Source organism: Carlito syrichta, unplaced genomic scaffold, assembly GCF_000164805.1.
Source record: "Carlito syrichta isolate Samal-C Ts95f unplaced genomic scaffold, Tarsius_syrichta-2.0.1 Scaffold302272, whole genome shotgun sequence".
Lineage (NCBI taxonomy): Eukaryota > Metazoa > Chordata > Mammalia > Primates > Tarsiidae > Carlito > Carlito syrichta.
In genome coordinates this window covers 40,785-55,261 of record NW_007246368.1, presented here as the reverse complement: position 1 = coordinate 55,261, position 14,477 = coordinate 40,785, and the positions used below count along the sequence as shown (strand labels likewise).

At 59.3% G+C, this 14,477-nt stretch overlaps 1 protein-coding gene across 1 annotated transcript in view; it reads right to left on the bottom strand.

The window, feature by feature from the left end:
• Positions 1-537: 537 nt before the first annotated feature.
• Positions 538-14,477, bottom strand: part of LOC103258499 (immunoglobulin superfamily DCC subclass member 3) — a 40,065-nt gene continuing 26,125 nt past the window's right edge. The window contains exons 8-24 of the mRNA XM_008056163.2: positions 9,723-9,867; positions 9,237-9,367; positions 8,721-8,858; positions 7,517-7,675; positions 6,438-6,603; positions 5,950-6,197; positions 5,655-5,819; positions 5,083-5,274; positions 4,888-4,992; positions 4,409-4,544; positions 4,114-4,298; positions 3,789-3,886; positions 2,869-2,953; positions 2,120-2,227; positions 1,701-1,835; positions 1,117-1,244; positions 538-708 (exon numbers count right to left, since the gene is read on the bottom strand). Coding sequence (XP_008054354.2) covers positions 538-708; positions 1,117-1,244; positions 1,701-1,835; positions 2,120-2,227; positions 2,869-2,953; positions 3,789-3,886; positions 4,114-4,298; positions 4,409-4,544; positions 4,888-4,992; positions 5,083-5,274; positions 5,655-5,819; positions 5,950-6,197; positions 6,438-6,603; positions 7,517-7,675; positions 8,721-8,858; positions 9,237-9,367; positions 9,723-9,867 — 2,495 coding nt within the window. The remainder of the gene's footprint in view (positions 709-1,116; positions 1,245-1,700; positions 1,836-2,119; positions 2,228-2,868; positions 2,954-3,788; positions 3,887-4,113; positions 4,299-4,408; positions 4,545-4,887; positions 4,993-5,082; positions 5,275-5,654; positions 5,820-5,949; positions 6,198-6,437; positions 6,604-7,516; positions 7,676-8,720; positions 8,859-9,236; positions 9,368-9,722; positions 9,868-14,477) is intronic.

Sequence of the window (14,477 nt, the reverse complement as noted above, 5' to 3'; positions counted from 1 at the left end):
CTCAGCTCCAGGAGGATGGGGTAGGGAGCAAATGAGCCCCCAGATCCATCCCTGTCATCCCTCTTGAGGGGCAGGGGTCCAGGTGCCCCTCCCTGACTTACTTGAGCCCCACCCTGGCTGCCCCCACATTCCCTGCATCAGCCTAGGTTCCCAGACTGTGCTGCCATCTTCACACCCACACACCTCATGCTCCTGCCCTCCTGGGCCCTGGCCTGGTGGTGCCGAGGGGGTGTGGTGTTTGGGGGACACAAAGGGGGTGTGGCGTGTGGGAGGGTCACCGAGGGATTATGGCGTGTGTGGGGGCACTGACGGTGTGTGGTGTGTGGGTCGTGGGGTCTGGGGAGGGTGGTGTGTGGAAGGGGGCACCAAGGGGATAGTGTGTGGGGGGTACTGGGGGAGGTGTGGCATGTGGTCTGTAGTCGCCCCTCTTTGGTCTTCCCCTTCCCTGTGACTGGCAGCGTCTGTCCCAGGAGGTGTTGCAGTTCTCTGTTCCTTCCACTGAGGGAGTGGGGTGGCCCCTCTGCGGTATGCACAGGGTCAGGCCCTCCCGCAGGTCCCTGAACTGGACCCCTGGCCCATCTCCACCAGGAACAGGAGTGAGACCCTGGAATCAGGCCTGGCAAGGGTTGGGCATGCTGTCTCCTGCAGCCCTAGGGCCACAAGGAGCCCAGGGTGGTGCAGGGACAGGGAAAACAAGGGGTGGGGGATCTGCAAGGAGATGTGGGTAGGATGGGCCGACCCCAGCACCAGCCACAGATACAAGAGGAGGGTCTCCTGCTGATTCCAGCCAGCCTAAGCTGCTGCTGGCCAAGCAGGTGGGACAGTTGCAGGCCGAGGCCCTGTGGTTTGATGAGCTCAAAGCGGCTGGAACAGGTCGTGTCCTGCTGCCCGTTTATGCCCCCGGGGTGGCTGGGCATGCAAGGGGTTCTCAGCCTGGAGCCTCTGGCCTCAGGGACCCCAGGGCCAGCCCTGGGCAGCCCCTCCATCTTTACACCTGTCTCTGCCAACCTTCCTGGCAGGGAGCTGGCTCTGGTGTCCACCTTGGCCAGCTCGGAGCTTGTGGCATTGGGACAGACCCTGTCTACACAAGCGTGTATGCTGCTTGCATGCACCTACAGGGGTCACACTGAGGTGGATTCCCCTGGAGCCAGGGCATAGACGGGCACAGGTGACTCTTCTGCTGTGCAGGGTCAGCTTGGCTGCTGCCTCTTGGGCAGCCAAGGGGCTGGAGTCGCTGAAGCTTCCTGTATGAGAGCCAGTCTCTGTCTATGCTGGGCTTAGTTCTCTCCTGGGGATAGCCTCCCAGAGGCGTGGGCCACGTGGCTTTCCTTCTCTGGCTTCCACCCTCAGTCCCAGGATCCCACAGGCCTGGCCAGGGCACCCACATGTTCCTTTAGGAGCAGAATCTAGTTCCCAAAGACATTTAATGAAGAATGCAATGTTTGGAGACAACCAGATGTAGGGCAGCTGGGTGGGGGTAGTGAGGGGGTAGTTTCAGCTCCTCCATGCCCACATGGCTGCAGAACTAAGGTACAAGCCAATTCTCTGTGCTCCTCTCCGGGTGCAGAACCCCAAAGGGCACCTTGGCTTCCAACTCGCAGCAGCTGCCAGCAGCACTGCCTCTGACCATGCTGGGGGCCACTGAGACCTTCAGATCTTTGTCAGCATAACTGTCATTAAGCCAAGCCTCTCTGGCCTACCACAGGCCTTGGCAGCCCCAGATACAGGTGTCAGGAGCCTGGTCCGAGGGATAATGGAGTAATGGAGAGGCCTGGCCAAGGGCACTGGAAAGTCGCCCATCAGCCTCAGTGCCCTCAGCTCTGGAAAGTAGAGCTCTTCATAGACAGGCACAAAGAGCATGTGGCCCCACCAGTCAGCACCTGGGCTTGGGACCATGCGTGGCGACCAGAGCCAAGCCAGTCATGGGGGCCACAGGGAACGGGCAGTGTGAAGTGCAGACCCCGGAGCCCAGTCCTGGCTCCTTAGAGGAGTGGGAGGGCTTGCTGTGTGACTGTGGGCGTTTCCTTCACATCTCGCCTCCATTATTGGCTTCACAGGGGGAGGTGATGTCACTGGCATGTACCTTTCACTAGGGTGCAACGTGAACGACCCACCTCACCTGTGCAGACCCTGTGCGTGGCACCCAACCACCTGCTGCTGCCCCCCGGCTCCAAGTCCATGAAGGCTGGGCCCAGGACTCGACACAGCCTCAGACACTTGAAGTTCACTTTGGCAACAAGACTTTTATTCAGTCAAAAATGGTAGCAAGTTAACAAAGCCCAAGTCAGGCCCCAGCCCAGCCTTCCCCAGGGAGAGAACTCCAGAGGGAAGCCCTGTGGGGAAGGGAGCACTGGCACCCGCACGGTGTCAGACCACCCTCCCGAGTCCACGCAGACACTGGTTCTCTAGGAAAACACCACAGTCTACCTTCTTCAGCTAATTCACTAGAGTTTGGGGTGGGGTGTCCCTAGAGGGCTGGGGTCAGGGTTCTTATGGTCTAATCTCATTTTTAAGGAAGACACTTAGTTTTTTCTCTTTAAAAAAAAGTTATTCTGCTATTTTAAAAAATGTTTGAGTGTAACCAAAAATAGGTATTTTTTTTTTCTTTAACTAAGACCTTCAAAGGACACAACAGAAAAGAGAAGCAAAAAGTCACAGGAACTTAACCCTTTAACACACCTTGTATAAAAATAGCTTCCAACGGCATCTGCTGACCGTGGTGGTTTCACAGTCGTGGGGTGGGTCAGGCTGGCTGTCCCCCAAGACGGGCCTGGGGCACCTCTTCGGGACCCCCCATCACACAAGTGTCACACACGCATCTTACACATCATACATGTATCACACACACATCACACACGTGTCACATACATGTTACATTCCAGGGGCCAGGCCTGCTCAGGCCACGTCCGGGCACAGTGCCAGCCGCCTCCCAGCGGGCAGCGCAGAGGATGGGCTGATAAGGGGGTCACGGTGGTATGGACAGGCGAGTTCAGGCAGCTGCTTGTTTGGACAATTGATACTTCAAGGAACACATTTCCTCTCATTTTTGGCTTTTGTCATTATTTCTCTCCGGCTAATCCCACTTTATTTCCAGAGGTCCCCTTGGTGACCTGGCCTGGGGAGGAGCTGGGAGGGAGATCCAGGGACACACGGTGCAGAGCCCGTGCTGTGAGGTAGACGCTTCGTCCACACCTGGGAATGGGACATGCTATTTCTTCTTTTCTTTAACTCTGGACAACAATGTGGGAAGAGAAGGGTGCCCACAGGGGCTGAGGTAGGAGTGCTGGGGCTCTGTGGGGGCTGAGGCCACCACCCGCCCCTAGGACATTCATTCCGGCTGAGGTAGGTGCTGAGAGCCAACAGCTAAGTCCATCCTGAGAACGTAGGGAGTGGAGGCCCACCAGGCCCAGCCAGGCGGGTGTGTTTTGGAGTCTAATTCACCTTCCTTGCTCTCTCTCTCCTTGTTTTGATTTTCAGTTTTGCTTTTTAAAAGAAAACGTTAGTTCAGTCCCAAGTCATGTGGGTGCCAGGGAGAGGTGAAGGGTACTGGCTGGGCCCTGCAGGGACCCTATGGCTCCTCAGAGACAGGACAGAAATGCTGGGAGCCCTGGGACCACCTGGATCCACAGACAGATGCTCTCTTGCCTTTGACCTGAGAACGGGGGTTGCCCTCCAGAGCTGCCGGGCTCCAGTTAATGTCCCAAGAGAGCTGGCAAGGCCGCCTGTCCTTCACTGAGGGAGCTGGAGCCTCCATCCTGGGGTGGCAGGGCAGCAGGCCCGGGGCCTACCTCCGACGTCTTCCCCTTTGGATGGCTGAGCCCCCGACGGGGCAGTGTGGAGAGTGGGGTCTCCTCACAGAGGCTGGGGGCTGCAGGGTCCTGTGGGGAAAGGACTGTCACACAGGTTTCAGCTCCAGGGCCAGGGCCAGGCCTGGGTTCACCCTGCAGGAACTTGGGGTCTCCTGGGGCACAGGCAGAGGCACCGTCCAAGGGTTCTGTGCCCAAGCAGACCCGGGTCGGCCAGGGCCCCTGACCAGAACGTGCAGGGGAAGTGAGGGTGGGAGCAGGAGGAACCAAGGGCTCAGAGGACAACCTGCTGTGGTGCTCACCATGAGCCTGGGGTCCAGCTGGCCCTCCCCTGCCAGGGGGCACAGCTGCTCCAGCTCCTTCCCATCCACAAGCTTCTCTTCTCGGCCCGACTGGCTGCGGCTCCCCCCGCCTGCCCTGTTCAGGGCCAGCAGGCCGGGATCCCTCTGGGGTGGGGAGAGCTGGTTTTCCACGTCCTTACACAGGAGCACCCTGGCGTCGGCCCAGAGTCGGGGACATGGAAGCACAAGGACAAGCAGAGACATGAAAAACGGAGGACAGTGACCCCCTTCCCCCACCTTCCCTCCCTGGGCAGGACCCACCTGCCCCTTTGGCCGAACAGCAGGAAGAGGACACAGAAGATGATGCAGGTGACACCGATGTGGATGCCAACAACCATGCCTGTGGTGGATGTCTGGGTGGCGTCCTCCTTCCGGCAGTCGCACGGTGGGCTCAGGGCTGAGGCAGGCACAGGCAGGCTGCGGTTCTAAGGTTCCCCAGTTGCCAGCCCCACCCCTGAGCGGGAGGGCACACCCTGGACCATTTGTGACCCAGCCCACCCCCTTGGGTCTTTTGATGGTTACTGAGCACAAACTCCATGCCAGAGCCTGGGATGGGCACAGCAAACACTGTCGTTTTATCTGTGCCTCAGCTCTGGGAAGAAGGCACTGTCACCCCTCTTCTACAGAGGAGGAAACGGGCTCAGAGAGGTCCAGTCACTTGCCAGGGGTCACACAGCCAGCTTCTGAGTCCTCAGGGGCTGTGGCCCCGCCCGGCTCCCCTCAGCCGTGGCCAGCCTCACCTGTCCTCTCAGATGCTGCCCGCAGGGACACGAAGCGAACGGTGGCGTTGCCATCCCCGTGCTGGTTGTAGGCCACCAGCTTCAACTCATACACCACAGAGGGATCTGGGAGGGGCAGTGACCATGACTGCCCTGCCACATGCTCTGCAGGGAGGGGCTGGCCGCCCGCCCGCCCCAGGCAGGGCTGTGCCATACCCAGCCGGCTGAGATTGTATGAGGAGGCTGTCGGTGGCAGCAGAATGGGGCCGGTATAGGAGGCACTGCTTGCCGGGCGGTAGAACAGTTTGAAGCCTCCTTCCCGCGGGGCACGCCGGGGCCAGGGCTCCCACAGTAGCTGCAGGCAGGAGTTGCCCAGGACCCGCACTGACAGTGGGGGCGGTGCAGGAGCTGCGGAGGAGGAGGAGGAGGAGAAGGAGGAGGAGGAGGAGGAAGAGGAGTGAGAGCTTGTCTAGGGCCACCCAGAGTCTCTGACCCTATGCACACCCAAACCATCCCCTCCCATGAACTGGAGAAGATGCCCTGATCTCCAGGCAGACACTCTGTGCAGTGCTCACCCCAAACACACATGCATGCGCTGAACTTGCACGCATAGCCTGCACATGCAGCACATGCCCCACACAGTGCCTGCTCTGAACACGCATGCCACGAACATACATACACATCCCAAGCACTCATGCATGTCCTGAACATGCAGTGAAACACCAAACACGCATGTACACCCTGAACACACATGCCAGTGTCAGGCACTGGACTCCACCCCACCTCACCTTCACCCAGCGTGCTAGCCAGGGTTGGCACGGAGGCCAAGCTGGCCCCCCGTGGAGTGTAGGCCTTGATGTAGAAGCTGTAGGCTGTGGCGGGCTCCAGGTCGCCCACCAGGTGCTGGAAGGTGCTCTTGCTGACGGCCTCCTGGTACTCCAGCTCTGGGGGGTCTGGGAGCATGGGCAGGTGGGGTGTGAGGGACTCTGGGGCAAGAGAGGGAGGCTGGGGCGAGGGAGGAAGGGATGCAAGGAGGTGTGGACGGGAGGCATGGATGGAAGGCAGCAAAGCCCCGCCACCCACCGGCTGCCTTCCGGATGTGCAGGACATAGCCGATGATCTCCCTGGTGTTAGCTAGCGGCTCACTCCATGACACGCGAACCTCAGTGGGCGACACGGAAGCTGCATGCACATCACGGGGGGGCCCAGGCAGCCCCTCAGCCCACAGCACAGTCAGCCTGGCGCTGGCCTGCGACGAGCCCGCACTGTTCTCAGCCACGCACTGGTAGATGGCCTCGTCCTCAGGGCCGATCCCCGAAATGGTCAGTGTGCTGCAGGGCAAGGCAAGCTCAGACCTCCCTGCCACATCCCTGCGGTCACCAGGGCCCCCGCGGGAGGGATGGGGCATGTGTCTGAGGCCTCCCAGCTAGGCAGGCCTGGGACTTGAACCCAAAGCTCTGGGTTCCCAATCCAGTGCTCCTCCCTGGCGGGAGGTATGCAGCCTGCCTGGGCCCCTCATCCCAGCCCCACCCCGTCTCCTCCTCATCCTCACCCCAACACACCACACGCACCTGTTGTTGTTTTTGAGCCTGACGTGGCCTCCTGGGCCCAGCACCTGTCCATTCTTCAGCCATGTGACATGGGGGGGCGGCTCGCCCTGGGCCTGGCAGGTGAACACAGCCGTGGTCCCGGCTGGCCTGGAGATGGACTGGGGGTGCTGGACAAACTCTGCCGGGGCTGGCACAGGCAAGGAGGCAGGCAGAGTTGCAGGTAGGGGGAGAGGGACAGAGGCTGTGAGGCGTGGGTGGGGAGGCAGTTGGGGCTAGAGGGACGTGAATGGGGTGGGGCCTGCTAGCAGAGGCCCCAGGCCCTCGAGAGGACTGTTTTAAGGACTATTTCAAAGAAGGACATCTGTAACCGAAAGTCAGCCAACAGATCCCTGTCTAGGAAACTGTTACTTGAATAAACAGTAACAGCTCCCCCCAGAAGGCTCAGTGATGGGCTGCAAGCCCCACACTGGATCCCACCACCTCCACTTCCAGCTTGGCCTCCACTGACACGAGGCAGGAACACTCCATGGCTTGCTAAACCATGAGGGCGACACAGACACACACATGCATAAACACGCACATGTGCACACACAGAGGCACTGCTGTTTCCAGTCCGCCCACTTGCTGCCCGCCCCACTCTCAGGAGGGAGCAGCCACAGAAAAACCTAAAAATGTGCATCCCCATCCACTCATAGGACAGTTGGGCCCTGGGGCCGCAGGCTGGATGGAGGGGCCTGGCGGGCTGTGGGGCTGCCACGGGTGGGAAGATAGCTCCGTGTGTGTGTGTGTGTGTGTGTGTGTGTGTGTGTGTGTGTGTGTGTCAGGAGGTGGAGCTGAAAAGCGTGAGGCATGAAGGTGCAACAAAGGCAGGGCCAATCAGAAGGTGGAAATGACCGTGGGCAGGGCTGGCCAGGGCACCCAGGCACACAGGGGCCCATAGCCTAGATATCCTCCCTTCCCAATAGCACCCATCTGGAATAGCTGCTGCCTGGGCCTTGGCAAGAGCGCAGGGCAGGGCACATGTGGGCCACGGGGAGGAACAGGGCAAAGGGGGAAGAAGGGCTGTAAAGGTTGGTCCCTCTTGGCTGGGCTGGTCTTACCTTGCACCACTAGTCGGCCCTGTGCTGTCCTCCTCACACGGGTGCCCGGCCTATTGGCGGCACAGACATAGACGCCAGAGTGCTGGACAGTCACGTCTGAGATGATGAGGTTCCCAGTGCCCAGGACCTGGATGCCCTCCACCCCAATGGGGCGGCCATCTGCAGAACACAGGGGTAGGATGAGAGAAAGAGATGCTGGGAGGCTTCCAGAGGGCTCACCCTTCCACCAGGCCTCCAGGGAGCCCACTTCACCTCTGTCCTCTAGGACAGAATTCTCGTGCCTGCAGAGCTCCATCCCGATCCCAGCTCAGCACTGACTCACGGGGGCCCAAGTCCCTTCCCCCATCCCAACCCCAGCACTGACTCATAGGGCACCCAAGTGCCTTCCCCTCCATTCACATTCCCTCAATGGTAAGGTCGCAATGCCCATTAGTATAAAGGTCTGAGAAGTCTTGCAGTTAGGGGGCCTGAGTCGCTGCTTCTCAAACTTGTCAGACTACTGGGCCATGCTTTACCGCCTGACAGATCGGCTTGAGGACATGTTGAACCAGATGGTCCTCACAGTGCCTGGAGGCACCTCCCCACAGCAAGCCACTCCTTCCAGTCTCTCCCAGGGAAGCCCGCCCTGGGATCAGATTAGCACCATCAGAAGAAAGGAGACAGTTCCCCATTCAGTCCCTGAAGTGGTGAAATCTACTCCATTATCCCCCGTGGCCCCTCCTTCCCCATCTCAGCTGCTACAAAGTGGCACAGTCTCCTGTGAACGCCACCCGGCCCCACCCTCCAGCTTCCTTCCCAGAGTGACCTTTCCGCTCAGACAATGGGGCCCATCTGCACCTTTCATTCCTTCCCTTCAGCTGCCAGGATTTAGGCGGGGGCTCTCAGGGGCCCCGGCACTTGAAGGGGCTTGGGACTGCACACTGGGGGACATGGCACTGACTCATGGGGGGGGGCTGGGATGCTAAGGGCTGCCGGGGGAGCAGGTCCGATGCCAGGGAAGGGATGCGGTAACCCATTACAACATCCCAGGCAGCCATGCTGCAGGAGGAGGAGCCTGCCCTCCCCAGGCCACAGAGACAGAATGGACCTCCACGGAGAACAAATGGGGGTCGACATCCCCCAGAGCTAGGTGACGAGCTGCCTCTCCCGGGTGGACACAGGGCGGCGGGGAAGGCGGACACAGGGCTGTGGGGATGGGGCTCACCCAGGCGGCTCCAGGACACAATGGGGCGCGGGTTGCCCGTGGCGACGCACTCCAGCACAGCCGTCTGGTGCACTGTCAGGGTGAGGTTCTCAGGCCCCACGAGGATTGCCGGCTCCTGGTAGGCTCCAGAGCCTGAGCCTGGAGGAAGAGGCCACATCTCCATATTCTGGCTGGGAACCCTGACCCTTCCCACTGCCCCACCCACAGCCAGCCCAGAAACCAGGTCAGAGACAGAGACAGCGGACAGGGTACTCCTCACATCCATCCCTTGGTCCCAATGTTCCAGTTCTTCAGGGCCTCTCACTGTGGGGGCCTAGGGAAGGGAGAGGATGGCTTCCCTGGCAGGACCCAGTCAGGCACCTGGTCTCAGAGTCCTGAACCTTCCTGTGGGCAGCCCAGAGCTCTGTGCATATAGGGGACTTGCAAGCACCTGATGGCCTGTGGGAGGAGTACTGACTTGAGGGTGGGAGAGTCAGGAGATCCATGGGAGAGTGGGAAAAGTCTGAAGATCCTCACCTGACACGGTAAGTCTGGCCCCATGGCTGACCCGGACACTGGCGATGTTGGAAGCCACACAGTGGAAGATGCCGCTGTCCTCAGCCCGGAGTCCTGTGATCTGCAGGACCCCCTTGGGCAGCAACGTGTATCTGGTGGGGGGGACATGGTCAGCCACAAGCACAGCCAAGACCCCACATGGGACGTCCTCCAGCACTGCAGTCTGGTGCACAGGCATGGTGAGGTTCTTAGGCCCCTGGGGACAGAGCACCAAGACACAGCCCAGGACCCATGCATGGCAGCCACCAGACACACATGGGGCCTCTGGATGGCAGACATGCCCTCAACCCCAGCCTTGACAACAACCACACACACTCCTTAGACCCATCTCGAACCTAGAGTCTGGTCCCAGCAAGCAGCATGAACACATCTCGAGGACAGTGGCAGTGAGCAGGGCTCCTCCAAGGCCACAGGCACCTCTTCCCTCCTCTCCATGCACATGCTCACCTCTCATCGTCCGTGTCAATGGGGACTCGGTTCTTCTCCCACATGATCAGGGGCTCCGGAAGCCCGTGGATCTGGCACTGGAAGCGAGCCACCCCACCCTCCTCGCCCACGGTGGCCTGGGGGTGCACGTGGAAGTCTGACATGGCTGTGGACAGAAGAGCGGGACATGGTACATGTTGGGGTGCAACCTGGGACACAGGCAGGGACCTGGCGCTCACCCCGCTGGGAGGCAGCTCTTACCCCAGCTTCCCACAGGCAGGAAACACCTCCACAAGAGGTGAGGGTGGGGCGGGGACGCCTTGTCCAAGGTCTGGACAAACTCCCGGCAATGACAAATGGGGAAATCTTGGATCTTGGGCTGTCGAGAGCTTCCGGGGGAGACTGTGGTCCCCTGGAACGGACCCATGAAGGCCCATGGGAGAAAGCCCTGCTCCCAAGTCCCATCCCCACTTCAGCTATTTCCAGGCTTGTTCCATCAACTCGCCCTAGGGTACACAAGGGTTGAGCATCTTTTCACGAGATGGAGTCTGACCCTACCCAGCACCACAGGGACATCCCCATAGGGTGTGCGGTCCTCCCCCATACCTTTGCAGTCTCTCATGCACCCCAGGAGCAGCCTCCCTACACAGAGACAGCTCCTCAGCACCGTTGGCCTCTTGTCTGCATCCTAACATGTCACACATTTTCAGGCCAGCCCGCCTCTTGGGGAGCCTATACTCTGGTTTGCTGAGGCCAGGGCTGAGGGGCTGGGTGTGCCCCTCCCAGTTAGACAGGCTTAGTGGTCTTGCCTACCCCATTCCCCATCCTGTCCCCAAACCCACCCTGAGAGCCTGGGGTGGCCCCGCGTGGGTTCAAGCCTCAGCACTCGGGCTGTAATCTCATTAGCATCCACTTTGCCTGAGTGTGGGAGGCGGCAGGCGCCATCTGTCCAGGCGCCTCTCAGCACTCCATCAGCTGGACAGCCGCCCCTCCTAGGAGGAGCCTCCCCCAGCAGCAGGGGCTCCCCAGCATGGGCACACAGCCTTCTGTGGCCCCAAGCCTGACCCGGCCTCCAGGGCAGCCCCGAGGCCAAGCCTGGCGCCTCTCTCTGGTTCCTTTGTGGCAATTCTCTGCCTCATTTGCATGTGGCTCATTAAATATAAACATGCATTAAAATCCCCGCCCTTCCTCCTCCTAGGGGCTCCAGGGAGCACTGGCGTGTGGCTTCTTTGTAGTCATGAGGGACTGTGCCTCACGCAGGGGTGGGAGTGTCTGTGTCTGAGTGGAACCAGCTTTGGACTCTCCTGGCTGGTGTGTGATCTGGTGGGTGCAGGTGATGGATCAGGCATGACCATGTAGGGGCAGCCCTAGGGCCAGCTGTGGGGAGAGTGTCCCAGTTTGTGTCTCTGTCAGCCTTGTGCAGGAGTCCCAGGAGACCTGAGGTCAGCCTGTCCCAGCTCAAGCCAAAGGCTGTCTGGCCAAGGTTGGGGAGATGCCAGGGTGCGGTAGGGATCCTCTGCTCCAGGACTGGGAGCAGGAAGGCACCCCCAGGCCCTGCCCCTCCAGGCAGGAGCTGCCTGTCCTTCCTCAACCCAGCTGGAGGAGCCCAGGAGGGGACCTGGGGAGGCAAATGGCTCTGCTGCCCACAGATGCCTCTTCATTAAGGAACGAACTCTTTTGTGCTTCGTGCCCTTCTTGGCTCCCTGGAGGCACTTGGAGCTGGGACCCGGCCGAGGACAGATACGGTGGAGAGGCTGCTTCTATCAGAGGCCGGGAGGAGAAGGCCAGGTTTCTATGGCCTCGTGCCCACCTCCTTCAAAACCAGACAACCATGGCATGGCTGAGTATACCAGAGCTGGCAGGGTCACAAGAAAGGGGCCAGCCAGATCCCTTCACAGTGGGTACAGCTGGACCCCTAATACCAACACCAACCCTGACCCTGACCCTCCCCTGACCCCAACCCGACCCTAACCCTGACCCCATCCATAATCCTGACCCTGACCCTAACTCTAACCCTGACCCCATCCATAATCTTGACCGTGACCCTAAGCTCAACCCTAACTCTAACCCTGACCCCGACCCCAACCCAACCCTTGGGTATAGCTGAGCCCACCTCTGCCTGCACCTTCCTCTGTGGGGCCAGTGACCCACCAGCTCTATTTGGTGGCAGTTCCACCAAACATTCCATTAGAAGGGCAGCTTTGCCTTGAAAACCACTCCTCTGAAATCAGTTCTCTCATTTTACGAAGGGGAAACTGAGGCCTAGGCCATCTGCTAGGTGTCACTTAGTTCTCCCACACAGTTCTCATTCTCTGAGGGTAGGTGATCCCAGAATGGGCTGCACGGAGAGTAGCGTCTTCCCACGGGAGCTGGAGTCTAGTTCCGTCGCGAGTGCAGGGGTGGGTACAGCAGCCTTCCCTGTCTTCCCTACACCCCTGTCTAGCCTCTGGTCAGCCTGCATGTTCCCTGGGTGAGCCCCGGCTTAGAGTGTCCTCTGAGCCACAGATGGGAGGAGGACAGGTGCCCCTGGGCCCTTCAGCCCTGACTTCCCATCCGTCCTCACGACAGGCCATCTGGGCCAGCGTGCTTGGCGCAGCTGGTGTCTCCTGGAAATGTCCACCCACTCCCAGTTCACGAGCACCAGTGCTTTTCTTCGGGAAGTTGGGAGAGAAAGGATCACAGGATGAACATGCTTGGCTTGGAGTTGGCTTTGGCCCTGGCTCGTGCCAGCAGGCTACAGTGCCAGGTGGACTATCCCTTGCCATGCCTCCCTAGGGAGAAGGCGCCTGGAAACATGGGGAAGTGGGGCGAGGGCTGGATTCCGAACAGATGAGCTCTAAACAAGGCTTCTGGGGCTTGATGACTGATGATCTTCTGGGTGATGACAGTGTAGATGAGCTGTCATTTTTGGGGCTGGTGTAAGTGGTGCTGAGTTTGTGGTTGGTGCACACGAAGGTGGTGCTGTGATTTTGCTGTGGATGCCTCATGCTCCTGCAGATACCTGCTGGTCCAGAGGGACAGTTTTGGGTCCCTCCCTTCAAGCTGGGTGATGGGCCATGGTTGGGAGGCCCTTGAGGTGAGGCCTAGAGGAGGCAGCTGGGAGGAACAAGTCCCGCTTGGGGGCAGTCGGGAGAAAGGAAGATAAAGCCCCTCTGTCCACAAGCAGCCCCCAACTGTAGACATACCCAGGCAGTGGGTAGAGATGGGGGCGGGGAGGGACGAGCAGCCCACCTTGTGGGCGGGACAGGACAGGCAGGGCATAGCTCTGACACCCTACAAATCACCCTGTGGGGAGGGGTGTCCTGAGAGCCAGGTCTGGGGCTGCTTGGCGGGAGGGGCACTTCCTCCAGGCCCAGGACCTCTGGTGGGGTCAGGCCTGGATCTGATTAGACAGGCTCCAGGGGGACGCGGGCAGTGAGTGGGCAAGGCAGAGCAGGGGCGGAAGTCCAGGCCCCACCCGGCTGCGCCAGACTCCCATCTGGTGTGAGGGGAAAAAAATCTAGGGCATGTTCAGACGGAGAGTCCTAAGCACATGCTTCACCAGAGAGAGTGGGACTTGGGGTCGGGGTGTGACAGCCGTCTCATGCAGCCACCCCAGGGCGACTGTGCCCACCAACTCTTCCCACTCCATCCAGCAAGAAGCAGGATAGTCTTCCAGACATCTAGCCCCTGCTTGGGTGGCTGGACGATTACAGCGCTTTTGCACACACCAGGCTCATGCAGGAACCCTAGGCACTTCTGCCCACTGTCCCTGACTTCCCATACAGTGGCTGGCCTTAACTAAACACTTGAAATGTGGCCAGTCCGAACTGAGATGAGCTGTCAGTGTAAAAGACACACTGGATTTTGAAGGTAGTATATAAAAAAGAAACACACTCATATTAGGAAAATGCAACCCAAACTCCAATGGAACATATGTACTATCAAAATCCCAGAAAACAGCCAGGCACAGTGGCTCACTCTGTCATCCCAGCACTTTGGGAGGCAGAGGTGAGAGGACTGCCTGAGCCCAGGGATTCGAGACTGGCCTTGGCAATTTGGAGAGACTTTGCCCCTACAATGAACCAAAAAATTAGCTGGGCGTGGTGGTGTTCCAGCTACTTGGAAGGCTGAGGCAGAAGGATTGCTTGAGCCCAGCAGGTCAAGGTTGCAGTGGCCATGAGTATGCCACTGCCCTCCAGCATAGGTGACAGAATGATATTGGACATGCTGGCTGAACTGCATCTGAGAAGTGCTCAGTACTGTCCTGGGCAAGCAGATACCTGCTCTCTGCTGTTGAGGAAAACAGTAAGCTGGGAGGCCACGGGAGGGCAGGCAGGGTGGGACACAGGGGCCACTGTCTCCTGCAAGGGCAGCTGCCCTCCCTGGGGAAGACGTGGCTGGCAGCTCACCCCTGGAGAGTGAGGAAGGACAGGGCCTGCCCAGCCTTCTCTGCATGACTGGCAGTAAAATTTTTAAAAAACTTGTAACAAGATAAAGATTGTTTACATTTAAAAAAAAGAAAAGGATTGCGTGACCCCATGGATTCAAGACCAGCCTGGGAAACATGGCGAGGCCTTGTCTCTACAATAAATAAAAAAATTAGCCAGGTGTGGTGGTGCATGCCTATAGTTTCAGCTACTTGGAAAGCTGAGGCAGAAGGATTGCCTGAGTCTAGCCAGTCGAGGCTGTGGCCACTGCACTCCAACCTGGGCAACAGAGTGAGATTCCAACTAAAAAAAAAACCCAACAAACAGACAAACAAAAACATTTGCAAGGCCTGAATGGTGGGGCTGC